The following is a 24,208-nucleotide window of genomic DNA, read 5'->3' as shown; positions in this document are numbered from 1 at the left end:
AGTCTCCATCTCCACACAAAGGGCAATCTCAAAAAGACATTACTTGCACATTCCATATGAAGTTATGTCGATAAGAAAGTCACAATTAGATTTTTACACAGACATATGTTATTGCAAAAATTCCAGAAAAAAAAAAGAAATAAGAAAAGTCAGAAGATGGAAAGTTTACTACCAACCATTAAAGGGATAAATCAACTCACCAAACCTTTTTGCATAAGGAGATAGATTACATAACATTAGGACAGATGAGTCTCCACTAAAGGTAAGAAGTGAGCAGAACAAACTACTACTGAGAAGGTTTATTATTTTTAAAAGCAATAATACAGCAATATAATGTTATTAATAACAATATTAATAATTACATAGACATATCATACATAGTGTTACTTATAAGCCTTCAAAAATAAATTCAGGAAAGCCCATTCATCATTTATTGTGTTTATTACTTAAACTGCCACTACCTTCTGCATTCAGAGAGAGGTTTGTGGATCACAATATAAGTGTTTTCACCTCTTTTGTTATTTTTTTGCTTGCTTGTTTTTTTTTTTTCCCCTCTCCTTTTTTTCCCTCTACAAAGGTCTTTCCTTCATTGTAAAGATAGATTGGCTACTTAAAAAGTTGTGTTGAAGTGCACTAATAATAGTTATGACAGGACCATAGTAGTGATAACAATAGTAGTAAATAGCAGTAATGGTGGTGGTAATAGCAGTAGTAGTAACAGAAAAAAAAAAATTTCCTCATATTAAGTATTGCATATTATATGCATAAATACACAAGAAATACTGAAACTGGGCAAACATTTGTAAAGTGAACGATTAACAACAAACATCTGCTAGGATTTTGTTTGCAATTTCATTGGACGATTGCTTTTTTAATCTTATTAGGAAAAAAAAAAAAAAAGAATAAAGTTAGGCTCCTGTTCAAAAATGAGACTTTAGTTCACAAAATTTTTGAAAAGTCAAGCAAACAATTTCTTGCTAAGACAAGTCAAATGGAAGTAATTCAATTTCCTGGCTTGATGTTGGTATACTATACAGGTTTCATAAGCAAAAAACAATGAGGTCAGCACAACAGCTCTGTAAACCTTCAGTTTGGTAGTCAATCTAACATCTCCTCTCCCACAGTTTCCTTCCAAACACTGAGCTAGCACTAGCAATGCCCATGTCCTTCTCATTATCAATGTAAACATCCCTGAAAAGTATACTGCCAATAGAAGTGGAGTGGTAAATCACTCCACAGCATTCAAAACTTCACCAATTACTGTAACTGATGGTTCCACATATGGAAGGTGTGGTGCTGGCTAATAGAGGACCTGTGCTTTCTTGGTTTTAATTGTTAAGCCAAATGTGCAGATAACTGATCCATACTTTGTTTGCATCTCTTCTTCAGGGACTGCAGTGAGTGCACAATCATCTGCAAACAAAAAATTATGCACCACCACTTTTCACTTTGGTTTTGACTTATAGTCTTTTCAAATTGAAGAATTTACCATCATTGTGGTAGCTGACTAATTCCATGTTTGTCCTCATTGAAGGGGGTTTTAAGTATGAGGAGTCAGAAAAGTTAGCACAGGGACAACTGACTTGAAATGGCTAAGTGTTCATAGTGATGTTTCTTTTTAATCCTTCAATATCTCTTCTTACTACCATTGTGAAGCAGAATTCACCAAGTGTTGGATTGTTCACCTACTAATAGGGAACATGAACTGGGATTAGACAATTGTGAGACAGGTTAGTTTTACCCTACTAAGGAGAGATTATCACCATAGTAACCCTGTGCTCAGTACAAGAGGAGCTGCAGGTCTATGTGCTTGGTTGAGGAGTCAATGGGGTAAAGCTACCACCTGTGGGATTATGACTGAACACCTCTAAGTCAGAAGCTTTCCTAAGTGTGACGATGCCTCAGTGAGACTGAGCAATCTTGGTGGGTCACAAATAGCCAGGCTTCTTGTGCCCAAGGAATCACAAGTATTGGGATGGGTGCGGAAGGCCACTCAAATGGGGGGCTAGAAAGTGGCCCCAAAGAAGGACCACTTATCACTGGGAATGCAGGAGTGCTAAATCAAATATGAAAGCAAGTGCCTTAAAAATTGGACTTAAGAGGCAGTTAGGTGGAGTAGTGAATAAAAAACCATCTCTGAAGTCAGGAGGACCTGAGTTCAATCTGATCTCCGACACTTAACACTTCCTAGGTATGTGACCCTGGGCAAGTCACTTAAGCCCAATTGCTTCAGGGAAAAAAGAAATGAGGCCTAAATAAAATTTAACATAACTAATAAGATGGGGGAAAGCAGCAATTGGTCATTTTAAAACATTCATAATGATCATTTTGTCAGAGATGACAGCCTTCTAAGTGAACTGGAAATGAGAATCCAAGTTAGAGAGACAAGGCAAGTTAAGTTAATATTGTAAGGACCGTTTATTATGAAAAATCAATTATGTATGGCTGAACAAATTTTCTTTCTTTCTGAAATATTTATAGCAAATATTTTCTGCCTCACCACCATTTAACAATACAGGTTAGAATTTTCAGGAAAAAACTAGCAAAAGATTGGACAAATAGCATTCACACACATACACATACACACACACACACACAAATATATGTGCTGGAATTTTAAGGGAATTTTCAGGGAAAAACATATATGTATGTATACACACACATATATATATAATACATACACATGTGCATACACATACATATATATATAATATGTACACATATGCATACACAAACACACACATATACATAAATATGTTTTAAGTTTCATGTAGCTTAAAGAGAACAGCCTTAGAACTTAATATTAAATAAATTTTGGTTACAATGAATGTTTTACGATTAAAATAACTTATTTTTATTCTTTTTTTAAGATATAGTCATTAAGACTTGGCTCTTTTCAATAATGAGGTAACTCAGACCAATTCCAATAGGCTTGTGATAGAGACAGCCAATCCTGCATCCAGAAAGAGGGCTATGGGGATCACAACATAGTAATTTCACCTTTTTTGTTGTTGTTTGCTTGGTTTTTTTCCTTCCTTTTTGATCTGATTCATTTTTGTGCATGATAAATATGGAAATATGCTTAGAAGAATTGCACCTGTTTAACTTATATTGGATTACTTGTTGTCTACGAGAGGGAGAAAGGAAGGAAGAATAATATGGAATACAAGGTTTTTCAAGGGTGAATTTTTAAAACTATCAGCATATAAATTGAAAAATAAAAAGCTATTATAAAAAAAGATAATCATCAAAAGCTTTGAGAATATTCTTTTTTATTATTCTCTAATTTTTATTTTTTACTATTTTAATGTATTTATTAATTATTATTTTTATTATTATTTTCTAATTCAAAATTATTTTGAAAGTATAGGCAGGGGCAACTAGGTGGCACAATGGATAGAGCACCAGCCCTAACATCAAAAGGATCTGAGTTCAAATCTAGCCTCAGACACTTAACACTTTCTAGCTGTATGATCCTGGGCAAATCACTTAACCCCAATTGTCTCAGCAAAAAGAAAATGAGAAATGTATAATATATACGTGTGCGTGTGTGTGTGTGTGTGTGTGTGTGTGTGTGTGTATGTGTATGTGTTTGTGTCTATTATATATACGTATTACTGTGGATACAAAGACCCTATGCAACTTCAGAAGCCATGGGACATGGAGAAATCTAAATGGGAATTCTTAAGCTTCTTCAATGGTGGACAGAATTAGAAGGAAGCTGAACAAATAAGAATGAAATTTAATTCTTCCTATATCAAATTTTCCAGGAAGGGGAAATGGGAGCAGAAGTTTCAGGAAGAAAATCACATGGTGGCTAGATGTTCACCCTGGAGAAAATTGTCAGATTTTTTTAAATTTGATGAAAATGATGATTTTCAGGAGAATAAAAGAAGTGGTTTCCAGGAAAACTTCGAGTCACTTAGCCTCCCCTTTATCTACGTCTGTGCTTTTTGGCTTTGTATACTCAGTCTCTGTTTCCTTTTCTTTAAAGCAATGTGACTGAATTGATAAATGTTTCATTCAACATGCTATATGTCCAAGGTAAAAAAAATTATAATTAAGTAGGACAATTGAACTGAAAGAAGAATGTCATACTAACAAGGCAGAGAAAGTTATACATAGAGTAACAGTAATGATTTTGAGAGAAAAGACACAAAGAATTCATCCTCAAGAATGAGGTCAGAGACATATATGGGACTGCCTGCCATCTAGGGGAAAGAGTGGAGGGAAGGAGGGGAAAATTCGGAACAGAAGTGAGTACAAGGGATAATGCTGTAAAAAATTACCCATGCATATGTACTGTCAAAAAAAAGTTATAATCATAAAATTAATAATAAAAAAAAAAGAATGAGGTCAGAAAGATGAAAGGGAAGTGACAGGAATTCCTCCAAAAAACTGACCCAGTGGAGTGCTTTAAAGGTACTCATACTTTGGTTAGAGAATCCAACAACAATAATAACAACAACAAAAAAAAATACATACATATAAATATATATGTATATAATATATTGAGTATTTGTTTCATCAGTCAATAAGCACTTCCTATGTGCCGAGCATATGTAAATTGTTGGAGATATATTGAAAGACAAAAACAGGGTCCCCATTTTCAAAAAGGTTGCATTACAATAGAACAACATGTAAAAAATTATTTTAAAAATACATATAAATTGTAAATGAAAAGCAACCTGAATGGGAAGGTGCTGGGGCTTGAGGAGGTGGAAACAAACTTAGGAAGGTTTCCTATAGAAGATGAAATTTGAGCTAAGTCATAAACAGAAGGTGAAGATGATGATAAAGGCCATTCAAAGCATGGAAGAGAGAGAGCTAGTAAAAAGGCACAGAATCTCAAGCTGACAAATCATGTGCAAGGAATACCAAAGAGGCCAATTAGTCAATCAGGAAATCCAATAATGGGCACATTATGGTAGATAGCAGATATTATGAAGAAAGCTTTCCCGAAAAAAAGGCAAATATAATCAACAAGATTAGATTTTACAGAACTTTATAACTGTCATAATAATCAAGTCATTATGTTGACTTAAAACAGCTGCATCAATGAATCTGTGTATGGCCACAGTGCTCAGAAAGCATCTCACCTCTTTATCTTCTCTATCCAAGAGACCATACTGTACAGGAGGTATTAAATTTTCAACAGCCTTTCCAACATCACTCCGAAATGAATCACTAGCAGGCAGGCAACTGTGAATCAGAAAAGACACTATTTTCAATGAAAGTTCATACTTTATTTCATACTTGTCTCTATCACATGATTCCATTCCAGAAGGCTTTTTTCCACTGCTAAAATTCGTTTTCATAATTTAATTGTAAATGTTAAAGTATTGATTATAAAATAAAATATGAAATACAATTTAATGTATTGCATTTCAACAAAAAAATTGTAATTTATATCACAATTTTAATTATACACTACTTTACACATATTATGATGCTTTAACCATACACTACTTTGATTTTTTTCACTGCAAAAGTCAGCAACTTTCTTGAAATTTATATTAAAAGTGATAAAAGACTAAAAGTATTTAGTCTTCATCTATATTTCATAATGAGTCTTAACACCTAAATTTTTTTCTTACACTGTGATTTATTATTTATTGAGTACCTGGCAGGAAGTTTGTAAATATAACTCTGTCCATTTTCTGTCCATATAATTACTTTATCTGCTGATATAAAGTCACCACCTGTCCACGTTTGCCCATTTTCACTGGGACCAGAGCATAACAGAGAATAATCTCCAGCATCAAATACCTACAAAAAACCAAAGTCAAACTCAAAATCCTAAATTCATGTTACAATCTAAATAAAAACAGTGACATCTCAGTTAATCCTCTAAGAGCACAAGTCAATCAGCAGTAGATGAGGTAAAGTTCAGGTCTCCTCAGTAATCATTAGTAGTCATGACAATTGAGTAAAAAAAGGCAGAAACATTGATTGAAGAGTACTTGACAGGGCTATCCTACAGGCTTGTCATAAACAAGCAAAGACTGGTGTTCAGCTAAAAAAAAAAAAAAAAAAAAAAAAAAAACAAAGCTCCTAGAGTGGTAGAAAATGTGTTCATCTGGAAACATGGCAGGTATTGCCTCTGAATCAATGAATAAATAAAATCCTAGAGGAGAGAAGTTAAGATTGTCTTAAATCTCAAACAGCAGGAAACATTCAGCATGCCTCACCCAATGATGGGTTTATATCACAGCTATGCCATTAAATATAACCATGAAGTTAAATCTAATAAATAAAATTTATAGGGATAAATGTAAAATCTTAGATTTATATTCAAGAAATCAACTTCTTAAATACAAAATGGCAAAGCACAACTAGACAACAAGTTATCTGAAAAAGAGCTGAAGCTATTAGTGTCAAAAATATGATATGGGACACCCTCAACCTCCCCCCCAAAAAAAACTCCTAAGATATCAAATTGGATTACTATATTGTCAGGTGCTATATTCTACCCAGATCAAACCACTTCTGGAGTTCTTTTTGTTAGGTTCTGGGTAATGCATTTTTAAAAAATAAAACAAAAAAAACAACATTGAAATGCTAAAGAAAGTTTATCTTAGAGAAAATGAAGGATATCAAATCTACAGTGCATATCAATGATATAAGAACTACATTTTTATCTTGGAAAGAAGGGTCAGGAAGTACATAACTGTATTCAAGTATTGGAAATACAATTATTTTCACAAGGGATTAAACTAATTGTATTTAGTTCTAGAGACAAAATAAGGAAAATGAAAAGAGGCATTTTTAGGCTTGACTTAGGGGGAAAACCGCCTAAGATTTAGAGTTATCACAAGTTAGAATTAGGTGCTTCAAGAGGTAGTGAGTTTCCCATTTATGGGTGATCTTCAAGCAGAGATGCCTATTTCCTTCTGGGTACACTACAGTTGAACATTCTATTTCAGGTCTGAAAATGACTACTGACACCCCTTTCTATTCAAATTCTAGAGTTCTATAATTCATCAGGAGCCAACTAATCAAAGAGTTTAAGCTACAAACTGGCTGCAACTCTCCTTTCCAAACATAACATAAAGCTCCACTTTGCATTACTTTCCAACAAAATAAAGGTAACAACACTTTAATAGACACGTTAAAAATAGGAAACAACTCAGAAAGCAGTCTCCCACTCACAATTCCTCATGGATAAATACAACTCAGAAGAATATAAGATTAGCAAGGGGGGGGGCAGCTAGGTGGCGCAGTGGATAGAGCACCAGCTTTGAATTCAGGAGGACCCGAGTTCAAATCTGGTCTCAGACACTTAACACTTCCTAGCTGTGTGACCCTGGGCAAGTCACTTAACCCCAACCTCAGAAAAAGAAAAATAAATAAATAAAATAAGATAAGCAGGGAAAAACACAGAAACTAAAGACCACAAATAAAGTATCATTTGACTCTTTATTCCTCCCTCCTTCCAAGGATATTTAATTCCTCCATTTTGTTCCTACTAGACAACAGAAACAGATGAACCCATAGTATTAGCTAAACAGTTCTAATTCTTGCTTTAATCTGTTAGTCTCAAGAGATCGAACAGAGTGGATTCATTCAGGCAAAAGGCAGCAGATTTCCCATTTAATCTCAGTTCAATTTCCCTTCATTATATTAGAGTGCTAACATCCATACTCTTATTTTGTGATCTTAAAATGCTATTTCCCAACTCCATGAATGCTATCCTCCATGTCTGGAAATAATCCATGGCACTCTAATTTCTGTCTATGGAAATCTTCCCCTATATTCAAGGCCTAATTCAACATAAATTGAATTTATGTTAAGCTCCTCAATGAGCCCTTCATTTAAAGTGACTAATCACTCTACTTGACATCTGCTATTCACTTATATTCTAACCAGAATTACAATTATTTATATACTTATGTTTGATTCTCCCTTCCCCATTATGACAAAAAGTCTTTGATTGCAGTGCCTTGTATAGCAAACACTTATTCAGTCTTTGTTGAATTTGTCCTAAAAAGAATAGAGCCCTCCACAGAGCACCATTCCAAATATCTCCTCCAAATGGAAAGGTTTTTTTTTTTTTTTTTTTTTTGGGGGGGGGAGAAGAGGGAGAGAAACAAGACATAAGTATTAAAAGATTAAAAGTCTTTCTCAGTTATTCCTTAAGTTTAGTGCTACATATCATATCTAATAAAATCTACATCATGAAATAAGAAAAATCAGCTCTTTTACTTAACTGGGGAACCTTACCCTCCAATATTTGGAACATACAACCAAAAGTGACCTTTGGGTGAATGCACAGAAAGAGATGCTTTGGCAATTCTGACAATAAATTGGTTTGGATTCTTCTTCAAATATTGGCTCCGTATCCTGAAAGATATAGAAATAGCTTGGTTATCCACATTTACACAACAGCAAAATTAAGTGAAAACAGAAATTGCTATGTTCAGCAACTTAGTAGCAAAGAAAGAACAAAACTACATTCCAAAACTACAGAGTCACAAATGTTAAAGATAATCAAAATTTTAAAAGCATTGAAACAATGAAACAAGATCGTATTAGTGATAAAAAGTAGAAATCAAATTTATTAATTACCTACTCTACAATATACACTATGATGCTAAGAAACCAAAAAAAAAAAAAAACAACAACAAAAGGGAATGCAAACTCGAAATACCTAATAATTCGTTCAGTTTGCCGTTATCTTTATTTTGTTTTCTTTTTAATTAAGTCAAATTCCTTAACATAATGCTAAAAGACAGGAGTGCTGGCAGGGCACAAATTTGCCCCGCCCACTATCAGAACGCAATCTACTGAGACCTGTATTTGGTTTCTGAGTTATTTTTTCCCTCAAACATAATACTATCTTAGAAGTTATACTTCAAAGTTAACTTAGAAGTTTACACAGAAGTAAAATGTACTTTTGTATCTCATAATCCAAGAAAGTTGAGTATTTCTTAAAAGAAAATTCAAAAATTTACTCATATAATTATTACAGCATCATTCATTCTAAAACTTTAAAGAAATTATAAAAAAAAAAAAAATTAGGCAAACAACCATCACAAACAACAAAAGTAGAGACCTAAAATATCACTAAAAAATTTGAGCACAATAAGAAGAAACAATAATGACAATATTGGAGCAATCTATCACCAGTCTTACCTGGGTATCACTAATTTCAGATGTAACAATCCAAACCTTCAAAATTCCTGTCACTGAAACTGCTACAACAGTATCCTCTAAATAGGAAACAAAATGATACAAATATAGTATGCTTTCTCCAAAATCAATATTTTTAAATAATAATACAGTTATGATGTTTAGGAACTGCTTTTTTGTCTACTGGCCAACAAATTTCCATACAAGTATGAGAAACGAATTAATGAAATTCTTGTACTGATATTTTCAGATATATACTAATCATAATTTTGGTCTTTGCCAGAATTATGAATAATATTCTACACAAAATCCAAACAAAAGACTGTATATTTTCTCCAAATGATTCAGTTCACACATGACACTGTACAAACTACATCAGAGGCTGAGGAGGAGGAGATTTAAAAAGATGACAATGAAGACAATGGCTGGCAAGTGATAAGGTTGGCAAAGTCTTCTATACATACACATGATCTTCAAGAATTGCTATGGCCAGAAGCTTATCACCTTATAGTTAATTTGATAGTAGGTCCAACAAAGTTAGCCAGAAGGGTTCTGAATCAACAGCCATGCACTTGACCACAGCCCACACAAAGAAATAAGACAATGAAGCACTAGAGGAGAAGGTGTCAAAAAAAATTTTTGTGGGAGACATCCTCAGGAATGAATACTACTGCATTCACCAGACGCATCTAATTACTGAGCATTCCCCCTTTTCTTCATTGTGAAGAGCACTAATAGCTTGCTCTGAAAATAAAAGGAAAAATCTATTGTGACCATTGTCCTAGCTTAAACAGCAAGAACACACTTTTTCCTTATAACTTTGCTGGTGACAGCTGGACATCACACTAAATCCATCCTACTTGTAAAGATTTCAAGAATATATAAATGAATCAATTGTAAATACTGTAAATTCCTTTCCTCAACTTGGAAAGTGAAGGAGCACAGAATCAGGACTTGGACAATGTTTAACAATCATCTTCCATAACATAGTATTCAATATGTGAGTTATTGGTAAACTGGAGGGGATTAATTGCATTATTGGCAGTAATATGCAGTTTCTAAATGCAAGAAAATCATGGAAATGATTAAAAATGTAAAAGTAAAAGAAAATACCAATCCCTTCCATGAAAACTTGCTGAAAGAAGGATTGTTTCAATTTTTTTTAAGTTTAAAAAAAGTACACTAACCTTGTGTTCGGTGGGATCGAATAATACTCATGGAGCTAATCCAGTCAGGAGATATCTTTGACACTAAGGAATAAAGAACCTCAAGGCTGGTGGCATCCACAACGAGAATTTCAGGGTAATGTCCATGGCACAGCAGTCTCCCTTCACGCTGATTCCCAACAGTGAACTGGTAGAACTAATTTTATATTTTAAAAAAAAAAATTATCTCTGATAAATTTGCTTTTCCCTTAATATTTAAACTTATCAAATGCTTAGCTATATTGTACTCTCAACAAAAATCTTGCTCTGCTAAAGTTTTTAAGAATGTGTTGTTATCAATTCATCCATAGATCTGGATGAGCTCAAAGGCTGTCTAATTCAATCCTTTCATGTTACAGATGAGAAAACTGGGTTTTAGGGAGCCTAAGTGACTTGCCCACTATTACAAGGATAGTGTCAAGAAGCAGGATTTGAACTTGGGTCCTCTGGCTCCATTATGCCATATCTCTCTAAAAGGAAATTCTTATTTACTCAGTGCTAAAGCTATTCATAACTTGTGCCCACAATTACAATGTTACATCAAAGTGTCTAATATTATTCTTTCTTCAACATTCAGCAGCAATAAATTATGTAGTAAAAATATAGTACAACAAAGATGAAGTTCTCTTAGATAGAAACATATTCTAGGTGTAATAGCCTAAGATTTACTATAATAAATGTGAAGAAATGTGCTAAGCCTTTACTTACACACACACACACACACACACACACACACACACACACACACACACACACACACACATATACACATTTGATGTACAAAGTTGAAACTAGGTGAAAATGTTCATTTCCTTCAAATGTAAGAAAAAAGTTTAATAAAAGGCATTATTTGGATTACTAATAATAATGATCATTTTCTAAGTAAAAGGAAATTATGGCTTGTAGTTTTAAGATCTTATCTGCTTCTCCATAAAATACTGCTGAGTCATGGAAGAAAAAAACTTTTTAAAAGACAGAGGTCCATTCTATAGGAAGGAGTTACACTGTGGTCAGAGGTCCTGATTCTAATCCCCACACTTCAAATTTTTCCTTTTCTTTATTATTTTCAGGAGAATATCAGGTGGGAAGAGTTTCCTGGGGCACTGAAAGTTTAAATGATTTTCAGTCAGTAGATTTCAGAGACAAAATATGAGTCCATGTCTTGGTAACTCCAAGACTTTCCATCTGAAAATTCTATATATTTTTTAATTACATTTTTATACATCTTAATATCCCTTAAAAGTTAACCTCTTAACCTTCTGTACATTAGTACAGCATACATACAGTGAGAAAACTAAAGAACAGTTTGACTACAAAGTAAGAATATTAGAAATGTAACTCAGACTTTGTCCATTCATTTATCCATTTTATTCACTCATCTATTCATTTAAAAAGTGCTAATTAAGTGTGCCTTATAAGCAAAGAATTGTATTAAATACAAAAAGGACAAATGTAATAATAAATAAAATATCTCTACCTCTAAAATAGTTTACATAACAGGGAGAAGCAATGTGAAAAAAAATTACTTTAAATCAAAATAGATTATAAGAGTTAAAGAGAACTAAAAAAGCTCCCTGGAAGCTGAATTTTACAGAGGACTTTTAATGATAAAGCAGCACTTAAACCACTTTTAACACATCTTTGCTTGCAGCCTGACAAATTAAAGAATTAAAATACTAACCTGTATGCCAGTATGTGTGCAAGCTAATTTCGTAAACTCAATACATCTGCCATCACTTACATCCCAAAGGCACATTTCTCTGTAAAATATACAAGAAAAAAAAAATTGGGGAGATTAAGGCCAACTATTTTCCTAGTGAGTGCTACAAAATCATATGAAGGAAAATATATTTAGTTCAGCTAATCCAAGGTTTTGTCTTCTGCTCTGAAATTTTTTCTTTTTTATCCAGATTCAACTCTTTTGTCAAGTTTTTCATGAGCTTCCTTCCAGATGAACTAAATTATTAATTCTAATTGAAAATTAAAATCAAGAAAAATTGATTATATGATTAAAAGAACTGAAAGTTATTCAACTCTATTCAGTGGTAGACACATTAATGCCCTTCAGTCTAACATATTTCATTAAAGAAAGAAATCAGCTATTTATATATATTTACATTTTATGTTTATTGTCTCAATCTATACAGAAATTTAAGAATTTAACTGAGAATTTATTTGTAAGCAAAACTTCAAAATTGTCAGCACTGGCAAAAGTCATGAAATAGTCCATTGAAATACATTCTACAAGACTGTCATAAATTGAATACAAAATTTCACTTCTAAGAAGCAAAAATTCTTTTGAATATATATACCTTTCCAAAAATAGTATCTTAAGTGAAAAAAAAAAAAAAAAAAAAACCTCACAAACCACCAAAATAGGAACTGGAAAATTCATTATTCTGAAAGTACTTGTAGAAAAAAAAAATTTAATTTACATTGAGAAAAACTTAATAACACAAACCAAAACTTTTTTTTGAATTAAATATGTAATACTGATCTTAACACTTGGTAATGATTACATTAAAAATTAAAATTATAGACCAATTTCTCTAAAGAATATAGGGAAAAAAATGTTAAAATACTTTTTTTTTAATATGCTTCATGATAAAGTAGGATTTGTGCCAGGCACTAAAAGAGTGGTTCAATCTTTCAACTGAAAGAGCTATTAACATAATAATAAAAAACCCTCAACCAAGGCATATACAAACACATAATAGAAAGAATCTTTAATAAAAATCCCACTTTCATAAATATTTCTTAAAAAGAATAAAAGGCAAGATATATTGATATTTTTCTTCAACATACACACATGTGCGCACATGTACAGAAACACACACACATACATACTATCAATAAGCTAAGAGAAAATATTATGCCCACTTATGATACCAATTTATACTTCTTTCTTTGCATAATACTGGAAATTCTGAAATTTTTATAACAATAAAAATTATTAAAAGGTTTAGCCTTTTTTAGCTCAAAGTATAACTAGTTTCAAATGACATGACTTTATCTAAAAAAAAAAAAATAAAAAAATCCAAAACTTAACAAAAAAACTAAGTCAAATAAGTTCAATCTCCCATAATGTAAGATTAACCAACAAAAAATTTACATATTTATGAGCAATAAAAATCAATAAATCATAAAAGAAACTCTATTTACCATGAAAAAAACCACAAATTGCAAATAAATTTACATTAAAATACACAGAATCTATATATAAGGACAACCACAAAATTATGATGATGAATATAAAAATACCTAAATAATAAAAGAAACATTCAATGGTCATGGATAAATTGGATTAATGTAATTTAAACATGAAAATACTCTCCAAATTAACATATTTAATGCAATCTCCAACACCAAACACCAAATATTTCCTTATAGGACTCTATAATACCATTATTAAATTTCCATGGAAAATAAAAAGGGAAAAAAAACACAGGAATGTTGCATACAATGTCAGACACAGTCACTCAGATAGTTTTACTAACTGTTTTTCTATTACAAGGGAGACTATCAAGATACAGGAATATAGAATAGGTCTGGAAATGTAAAAATAAAAAATATCAACAAAAACCAATTTTTCAAAAGTAAAGCATCTTTTTCAATTAAAAAAAAAAAGTCACAAGGTATTTTGGCAATAAGGTAAAGGGAGCCTTTACATTAACAAGGTATATAAGGGGAAGAATTAATACAAAGTGTCATGAAACTTTTAGGGGAAACAAGAGAGAGAGTGATAAAAAGAGAGGAGTATGTCTGATGTATAATATAAAAACAAAAAAGTGTGGTCTCATCAATATATGGTCTAAATCAAAGCTTCTTAAATAGTGGGTCACAACTCCATATGGTATTGAATGGTAACTGAATTGGAGGGGTCACCAAAAAAAATGGCAATAGCAAAAGGTTTTTGAATACAAAAACCAAAAACTAATTCAAAATCAAATGCATAATGGTGTGCATGGCAGCAATTGCCCACGGTGCCTCATGTGATTTCACTGCCACTTTGTTTCTAAACAGACAACATGAGTATATGCACAAACGCTGCCAGAAATACCTCAAGCACATATCCAAAACACACACAAAAATTTTTCAGGCAATAAGGAGTGGGATCAAGAATCTCTGATCTAATTATGCCTCCTCCAAATAGCATTTTCTACATGCAAGAAAAACTAAGGAACTTTATTTATCAAATGTACTTGGAAGACTATTAGTTGGCAATATGGCAACAAATTTATTTCTTTTTTATTTGTTTGTTTTGTTTTATTTTATTTATGTTTTTATTAAAGCTTTTTATTTACAAAATATATGCATGGGTAATTTTTCAACACTGACTCTTGCAAAGCCTTCTGTTCCAAATTATTCCCTCCTTCCCTCCACCCCACCCTTGGATGGCAGGTAGTCCAATACATGTTAAATATGTTAAAATATGTTAAATCCAATATATGTATATATATTGATACAGTTATCTTGGGACAAGAAACATTGGGTGAAGAAAGAAGAAGATCCACTCTCTGGGTGTGGATGACTCTCTTCATCATTGAACAATTGGAATTATCTCACTGTTGAAGAGACCCACATCCATCAGAATTAAACATCGTATAGTCTTGTGTTGCCATGTATAATGATCTAATGGTTTTGCTCATTTCACTAAGCATCAGTTCATGTAAGTCTCTATAGGCCTCTTTGAAATTATACTGCTGGTCATTTCTTATAGAACAATAATATTCTATAACATTCATATACCATAATTTATTCAGCCATTTTCCAACTGATGGGCAACAAATTTATTTCCACCCACCTACATACACATCTCAGTGAACTCCAAGTGGATGATAAACTTTTTTTTTAATTATATAAAAATAAAATAAAATGAAATAATATATTTCAGCCAATTGTGAAGGGGAAATTTTTTTCCTCCCACTCAATCACTAGGAGTTATTTAGACAATATAGATGTGCATGAATCTATCAAAATAAAAGTATACGACACAATGCACATAATTAAAAGAAAAGGGAAACTAACACATTATATTTTTGAAAGTTCTGAAAAATAAGGCAATAACTAGCTATCTAAAATATAATAAATTTTTGAAAATTCACAAAGGTAACTTGCCTTCATAATAATTAAAAAGTCAAAGACAATGAATAGAATATTCCAAAATATGATAAACAAAATGTTAATAACCACATGAAAGAAATGTTCAATTTGACTAAAATTAGAGAGATGAAACAAACAACTTTGAGATACTACCTCATATTCAGCCAATTAACAAAAAATAATTTTAAATAATATTTTTTGGAGAATAACCCAGAAGCACACAAGAAAAAATCCCTAATCTACTGTTTGTAATATAAACAAACTGTCCTCAAATATCTCCCCCAAAGGGTTATTTATCAAAGTATTTTCAAAACTTTTAAAGTAAAAAAGTAAATGACCAATAATAGGAGAATAGTTAAATAAAACTGTGGACCATGAATCAAATGGCAATACAGTTCCTTTCTAGAGTGCAATTAAAACATAAGTATAAACAATACAAAACAAAACTGCAAACGCTATTATGAATAATTAAATTTTTTAAACAGCAGAAATAAAATAGAATCTACCTAATAATTGCTTACAATGAAAATTAAATGAGAATGAATAGAGAAAGGATACTGAAGGATTATTTAATTGAGAATGACTGAAAAGTTATGTTTCATAGGTATTAATATGCATAATATGTATATATGTACATATTAATCACACAATTACATGTACTAATGTTCGTTATTGTTTCTAAAATAATTTTAAATGATTTTAAGCTATCATTAAAGTATACTTTAATGCAAAGTAATTGTTGTTCTTAAAACATTAGGTAGATAAAGCTTCAATCGCCTGTTACTACTCTCAACCCTGGGAGATAAGAAGGGATGAAAAATATCCATTTTTTCCCATCTCAAGTGGAAAAGTTGAGGCACAGAATGGGAAAATAACTGTTTGACTTCTAAACGATATGAATTAGAATGCAGAGGGGAACCAGAATTGAGAATCCTGGATCTCACTATCATCATCTTAAAGCTGCCATAAACTCTTGCTCCAGGGTCCATCAACAGAATATTATTGAATCATCTCTCTCATTCAGTTCTTTCTGCTAGAGGATCTATACCTGCCCCAAAAAGGTCCTCTGACACATTCTTAGACACCACAAAGACCACAATATTATCGTCAAAGGGCACAGTACTTAACCAAGAGGGCCTGCTTCCCTTGGTTTCTCAAGGTTATAGGGTCTAGGGTTAGTTGAGGGACCCCACTGTCCAAGAAGCATCCTGGAGACTGATTTGACTTCACAATAAGAAAGAACGGACACATATTGGCTATGTAACCCTGGGCAAAGTCAGTTAGCCTCTCAATATTCTAATCCAGATGCATCAAATACACAGCCTTCAAATGGCATGCAGCACATAACACTTCCAAGTATAGCTTGAATTACATTAAAATGTAGTTCCTATCTGAATTAATGTGTCAAAAATATCTATTTATCTATATATGACCTATGGTTTTCTAAGTGAATTTGAGAACCAAAGGAATTATGTACTTTTTAGTGGCCCTGTTTCAATTTGAGTTTAATATCACTTCTCTAGATAACTCTAAGTTCAAATTGCAAGAAAAGTGCCAATTTACACTGCTAGAAATTACTCACCAAGAACTCCCTATAGCAATGAAAATACAGATCCAATCAATATTCATCCCTATGCCGTAATGCAGGTATAAGTTAGGTTTAATTTTGCACAAAATGCAGTATCTAATGTTTTAATAGATGAGAGGATGCCCTTCATTTGACAAAAAAAAAAAAAACATCTGATTTTTTTTTTCTTTCTGGATCAATAAGGTGCCATCATGTTCAAATTCAAAGCTCCCCAGATGTGTGCCACTAATATTTGAAGACTTGAGACAATGTAATTTCCTGAATGATAAAAAGCATTTCAGAAACTCTATGAATTACTGGTGAAGCTTACTATCCAGCTTCCTTCTCAAGATATAAATTCCTACACTGACTTAGCAAAACAATATAGCATGAGGCATGAATGGTAGTAATCAATCCACATAGAAAAATATTATGAAAATTAATCATTTTATAAGCTTTAATGCCCAAAGTTTTTCAGAGAAAAATTAAAAATAGAAAGTGATTATAGATATAACAATCACTAGTTAAAATCATTGCCTTAATACTTTAGAGACCAATTCATATTTTCTTGCTTATATAACCAAGACAAGGATAATCTTTGCTAATGAATTTGTATTATGTTCAATTATAATTCAAAGAAACTGACTAAAAGAATACTCACCCACTTTCAGATGCACTCACTACATACTGCCGGTCACTAGAAGCACAGGCTTTCGACAAACAAGTAATTGAAGCTGTATGGCCAAACAAGAGAGCCCGAGGATTGATCTAAAATTTAAAAAAAAAAAAAAAAATTTAAACATATTCCAATTCAAATTCCAATAGACTTAGCTTAGAAAATGCCATCTGCATTCAGAAAAAGAAGCATGGAGAATGAATGTGGATCAAAGCATACCATTTTTTCTCTTTTTTTTTGTTTGTTTGCTTTCTCTTTCTCATGATTTTTCTCTTTTGTTCTGATTTTTCTTTCTCAACACGACTTATATGGAAATACGTTTAAAATGACTGTATATGTATAACCTATGTCAAATTGTTTGCTGTCTTGGGAAGGGGGAGGTAAAAAGGGGAAAGAGAAAATATATTTGGAAGCCAAAATCTTACAATAATAAATATTGAGAAACTATCTTTGCATGTAATTAGAAAAATAAATACTACTGAATTTTTTTTTAAAGAAAAAATACAAGTACATATTTGTATACACAGAAATGTAAAGGAGCTAATCCCTTAAAAATTTTTTTAATGTTTAAACTATAAACACATCACCACATGTAGTTAAAATTATGGTTAATGCTGAAAACTCCTTATTCTCATAAAGAGAAAAAGAATTAGTTAGGATTGATGTTTATAAAGTCTATATGACTAAGTAGAGGAATATCAAAGCTAAAAAGATACTGACCATGGACCTCTCAAGTCAGCTTCATAGTCTTAAATTAGTTTTCTCAGCTTGAAATACTCCTTCCCCCCAAAAAAAAATTAAAATAGGAGGAATTTTATAACATTCAAAAATGTATAAAGAAAAACCTTGAGATCAACTGAGAGACTTAGCTCTTCTCAGCAATGCAATGTTCTAAGACAATTCCCACAGACTTGGGATGGAAAATGCCCTCCACATCCAGAGAGAACCATGGAGACTGAATGTGGATTGAAACACAGTATTTTCATTTTTTTTTTAATTTTTGTTTGTTTGATTATTTCTTTTTCATGTTTTTTCCCCTCTTGGTATGATTTTTCTTGCATAAGACAAATATGGAAATATGTTTTAAAGGATCTTATATAACCTACATCAGATTGTTTGCTGTCTTGGGGAAGGTGCAGGTAAGGGAGGGAGAAAGAAATAATTTGGGACACAAAATTTTACAAAAATGAATGTTAGAAACTATATGTATTCAGAAAAATAAAATACTATTGAGAAAGAAGAAAAACATCAAGCAATATTGGATTCACTAACTTTGTAAAAACATATTTTTTTTAAAAAACACACACACAAAAAAACCATATACCAATCCACAAATCTAAACTTGACAGAGAAGGCTCAAAATGGCCTATGCTTATTCCACAAAAACACAGATGTTCATGGCAGTCATGAAAACAACTCTCTATTATTAAATCATAATGATAATAATGTGGCAGAATTTTATAACAGATATAATACATGTTATTCTATTGCTTGAAGTCATTCTCAAAAAGAGCAAAGACTTTATTAGACTACTTTTCTGATGCACTAGTAAATGCTTCCAGTGCAATGTGGAACAAAAATGGAAAAAAAATATTAGTTAACAGTTTAAGGGATATACTTTACAAACAGGAGAGATCTTGCTAGGTTAATTAGCTGAGCTATCCCACAATGAAACTTGCAAATCCGAAGATGATTAAAGCACATCTGTTAGTATAAACAAGAATAAAGCTACATCAAAGCACTGGGGATCCAAAGACAAGCAAAAGATAGTTTCTGCTTTCAAGGAACTCCATTTCAATCCATCTCAAAAGTAATACTAACACTACTATTAATAATAACAATAATAACAATAGCAACAATAACAATAAAAGGGGAGGGGGAAAGAAGATTTAAACTATATGATCTCCAAGGTGCCATTTACCTCTGAAAGTCAATGAATTCCAAAAGATGAATGTAATGGGAGGCTTTCCAATAAATGACAGCTCCACACCAACACCAAACTATCAATAAAACTCAAGATTCCCATAGTGGTGACTGTAAAACTATTACCTGTCTAAAATGTCAAATATAAATGATAATCGTTGCCAACTTATTCGTTTTTCATTTTATTTACAATTCGTTTTTCATTTTATAGGCAGCATGGTATAGGTGATAGAGAGCCCATCTTTGAGTCCTGAAGACCTGAACTCCAGTCACATTTCTAACATATTAGTCAAGTAACTAAAATTTAACCATTTACGTGCTCTAAGACTAAGTTACAGAGAAAGTGCTGACCTGTACTGGCAGGACTTTCTCCCTCATTTCTCATGTGGCTACATTACTTTCAGATTTCTCTATTTTGGTACCTTCCCTGTATGGCAAGTAGCTTTCCCTTCCCCCACCTTTGGCTTCTTTTTGTATACTGTACACCCCAGGAGGACAGGGGCTGTCTTTCATTATTTTATATTTGTATCCTCAGCATTTAAAAGAATGCCCAAAGTGTTTAATGTTATCTGCAAATGAGGAAAAAGAGGCAAAGAAATGAAATCACAATGCTAGTCAAAAGAGAATGTAAAGAAGCCAGAATTCTCAATATTCCCAAGGGAAAAAAAAAAGCTTGAAATGTGGCTAACATCTCCTCTAATCAATGCCAACTGAATTCTAAGTATCATATGCAAACACACAAAATAAAACCCCTTTCCTACAAAAATATAGATGTTTTCTCTTCTGTCAATTCTAGCCCAAAGTCCTTTATGAGCTAGATAGTCTGCTTACTGCATCTGACACAGAAATATCCTACCTAGACGTTCTTGAGGCAAGGTAGATAAGGTTCATGTATTGGATAAAGGCAGGACCAGGTCCTGCAAACTAAAGCATAATCTCTGTTACCAAGGAAACAAAAAGTCAGCTTACATATATATATATATATATATAGCTTTCAAAAAGTTAACATTTTAATATATTTCATAGTTTCCATATAAGACTTCTAAAACTTATAAGTGGAAACTGCACTGCACTTGTTAAAGTCAGATGAACAATAAAGAGGATCCAGAAATAGGGTAATAGTAGTAAACTGAAAATCCCTAGAAAAAACACTGGATTAGTGTCAATATAAACAATGGAAAGAAAAAAATTAACACCTTCCATGAAGCAAGTAAAAATCAGTTCCTCTATCTCTTCAAAGCAAAGACTTATTCAGGGTTTGGAGTTGCAGGGAAATTAAAAAGCCCAGAGGAAAAATGAACACCCTAGTTGTGGTCATTAAACAGCATACACAAAATATACACAAAAACTATCACAAATTGATCTCTTCATTTACACATAATGGCTTCCACCAATATTAACTTTGAATATTAAAGATCACTATGAAGAAATTACACTGGGCCGGCTAGGTGGCGCAGTGGATAGAGAATTGACTCAAATTTATAATAGTTCAAGCCATTCTCCAATTGATAAATGGTCAAAGAATATGAACAATTTCCAGATGAAGAAATTGAAACAATTTGCAGCGGGGGCAGCTAGGTGGTGCAGTGGATAGAGCATCAGCCTTGAATTCGGGAGGACCCGAGTTCAAATCTGGTCTCAGACACTTAACACATCCTAGCTGTGTGATCCTGGGCAAGTCACTTAACCCCAGCCTCAGAAAAAGAAAGAAAGAAAGAAAGAGAGAGAGAGAGAGAGAGAGAGAGAGGAGAGAGAGAGAGAGAGAGAGAGAGAGAGAGAGAGAGAGAAGAGAAGGAGAGGAGAGAAGAGAGAGAGAAAGAGAGAGAGAAAGAGAGAGAGAAAGAGAGAGAGAAAGAGAAAGAGAGAAAGAAAGAGAGAAAGAGAAAGAAAGAGAGAGAGAAAGAGAGAAAGAGAGAAAAAGAGAGAAAGAGAGAAAAGAGAGAGAGAGACAAAGAGAGAAAGAGAGAGAGAGAAAGAGAGAGAGAGAGAGACAAAGAGAGAGAAAGAGAGAAAGAGAGAGAGAGAGACAAAGAGAGAGAAAGAGAGAGAGAGAAAGAGAGAAGAGAGAAAGAGAGAAAGAGAGGAAGAGAGGGAAGAGAGGAAGAGAGGAAGAGAGGAAGAGAGGAAGAGAGGAAGAGAGGAAGAGAGGAAGAGAGAAAGAGAGAAAGAGAGGAAGAGAGAAAGAGAGAGAGAGAGACAAAGAGAGAGAGAGAGAGAGAAAGAGAGAAAGAGAGAAAGAGAGAAAGAGAGAAAGAGAGGAAGAGAGAGAAAGAGAGAAAGAGAGAGAGAGAGAAAGAGAGAGAGAGAGAGAAAAGAGAGAAAGAGAGAGAGAGAGAAAGAGAGAAGAGAGAGAGAAAGAGAGGAAGAGAGAAAGAGAGGAAGAGAGAGAAAGAGAGAAAGAGAGAGAGAGAGAGAGAGAGAGAGAAAGAGAGAAAGAAAGAGAGAGAGAAAGAGAGGAAGAGAGAAAGAGAGGAAGAGAGAAAGAGAGGAAGAGAGAAAGAGAGGAAGAGAGAAAGAGAGGAAGAGAGAAGAGAGAGAGAAAGAAAGAAAGAAAGAAAGAAAGAAAGAAAAGAAAGAAAGAAAGAAAGAAAGAAAGAAAGAAAGAAAGAAAGAAAGAAAGAAAGAAAGAAAGAAAGAAAGAAAGAAGAAAGAAGAAAGAAAGAAAGAAAGAAAGAAAGAAAGAAAGAAAGAAGAAAGAAAGAAAGAAAGAAAGAAAGAAAGAAAGAAAGAAAAGAAAAGAAAAATTACATCTTCCCTATATGCCAGAAGCCAAAGGAGTTACAGGTCTATCTTTGAATTCTTGCAAATCACTAATGGATGAGACTAATTGACAATAACAATGTTAAGAATGTTAATCATAATCTCGGGGAAGGAGAGGCATAAAAATGTCTTATTGATCTTTCAATTGGAAAGACTTATTTTTACTGTTATCTAATTTTCGTATACTAAATACAACAGAAATGTATGTTTTGTCTTCTCTAGAGTAAACAACTTCATTTGCATCAACAGTATCTCAAAAAATTGGTTTTCCATCCTTTTAAAACATGTTTTTTCTTAACGAGAGTTTTCATCCAAAACTAAATACAATGCTCTAATTACAAAATTTTACAAATGGGCCATATAGCAAAAAGGCTTAAAAATCATATACCTTTCTCTCCATTTCAGTAAATCATTAATCCTTCTCTTTAACAGCAAAGCATTGCTGATTTACAAGCAGCTCTTAACCTCATAGAATTTTCTAACTATGTTTTTTTACCTTGACACGATTGTTCCACATTTGATATTGATATTTTGTTTCTTAGTATCTTAAAAGGAGTATTACCCTTTTGATCTGGGGGATCATTTATTCCAGTGTGTCAAGATCTTTTGAAATTTTATTCATGTCTTCCTAAATAGTAAGTAACCTCTACATTATTTATTATCATCAGAAATTCTGATAAGCATAATCTTGATTTCTAGCTTATCATCTCATACATGACATAATATATTCTCACCTACACTGTCAGTGGAATCATGATAACTAAAATTTCAGGTGTAGCCTTTACAATAGTTTTCTATGCACCTAATAATGGCATGGAGTGTAATGATGAAACAATTTATTTATTTATATTTATTTTATATATGTAGATTTATGTTGAGGGAAAAGTTGCAATTATTTTTTAATGTAGCAAAATTCATCTAACCAAATGAGACTTTTTCCCCTTTCAAACCATTTCATTAGGAGAAAAATATATTAATACTAATGATACAGCCATTGCTCAGAATTTCTTTCAAAATTCTCTTTTGGAACTGCTTGGGAGATTGTATCACTTTCCTTTGAATGCCTCCATGGAAGCAAAATCTGATTTTTGAAAGTAGCCAAGAATTATTTAGAGCCAAGTCTGATGAATAAGGTAAGTGATCGAGCTGAAAAATATGACTGTAATTCAAATGCCATTTTACAGAATGCATATTGTGAGCCAAAGCTAGTCTTTTTTCATCATACAGACTTTCTCAAGTGCTTAACCATAGATCTGAATGATTGCTTGATCTTGTGAAATATATTCTACAAAAACTACGCCACAATGGTGTGAAAAAGCAATCAATAGTGACTTCACTTATGATTTTGGTATCTGGATTTTCTATCTCACAGATGGCGCAATTTTCTACCGAAGACTTAGGAACTTGGTTTTAAGGCCATATGGAAAATACCATGTTGGCCTCATTAGTGACCATTAGTCAATTTAAATTTAACTCAAGCAATCATTCTTGAAGTTTTCTATTTAATCTTTAAAACTGTAGGATTTATCAGACCAGTTCCACTTGTGCAGTGATGAAGAGAACCATCTACACAGATGGGTGGAACAGAGGGTGGAACACAGCATAGCATTCTCACTCTTATTATTTGTTTGCATTTTGTTTCTTTTTTCTCAGTTCTTCTTTCTTCTCGATCTGATTTTTCTTGCACAACCAGATGGCTGTGTGGATATGTATATACATATTGGATCTGGCATGTATTTCAGCATATTTGGCATGTACTGGACTGCTTGCTGGGTGGGGGAGGGGATGGGGGGAAAAGAGGAAAATTTGCAGCAGGAGGTTATACAGGAGTTAATGTTGGAA

The 24,208-nt window shown here is 32.7% G+C and overlaps 1 protein-coding gene across 3 annotated transcripts in view; it reads right to left on the bottom strand.

The window, feature by feature from the left end:
• WDR7 (WD repeat domain 7) overlaps positions 1-24,208 on the bottom strand; it is a 472,816-nt gene that overhangs the window by 420,595 nt on the left and 28,013 nt on the right. For all 3 annotated transcript variants that reach the window (XM_074279428.1, XM_074279427.1, XM_074279429.1), the window contains exons 3-9: positions 17,669-17,775; positions 12,019-12,097; positions 10,320-10,494; positions 9,136-9,212; positions 8,224-8,343; positions 5,624-5,769; positions 5,100-5,202 (exon numbers count right to left, since the gene is read on the bottom strand). In XM_074279428.1, the coding sequence (XP_074135529.1) occupies positions 5,100-5,202; positions 5,624-5,769; positions 8,224-8,343; positions 9,136-9,212; positions 10,320-10,494; positions 12,019-12,097; positions 17,669-17,775 (807 nt within the window). The remainder of the gene's footprint in view (positions 1-5,099; positions 5,203-5,623; positions 5,770-8,223; positions 8,344-9,135; positions 9,213-10,319; positions 10,495-12,018; positions 12,098-17,668; positions 17,776-24,208) is intronic.

Source organism: Sminthopsis crassicaudata, chromosome 1 (genome assembly GCF_048593235.1).
Source record: "Sminthopsis crassicaudata isolate SCR6 chromosome 1, ASM4859323v1, whole genome shotgun sequence".
In the NCBI taxonomy this organism is placed as follows: domain Eukaryota; kingdom Metazoa; phylum Chordata; class Mammalia; order Dasyuromorphia; family Dasyuridae; genus Sminthopsis; species Sminthopsis crassicaudata.
The sequence above is the reverse complement of the archived record's forward strand: the minus strand, read 5'-3'. Positions and strand labels throughout refer to the sequence as shown.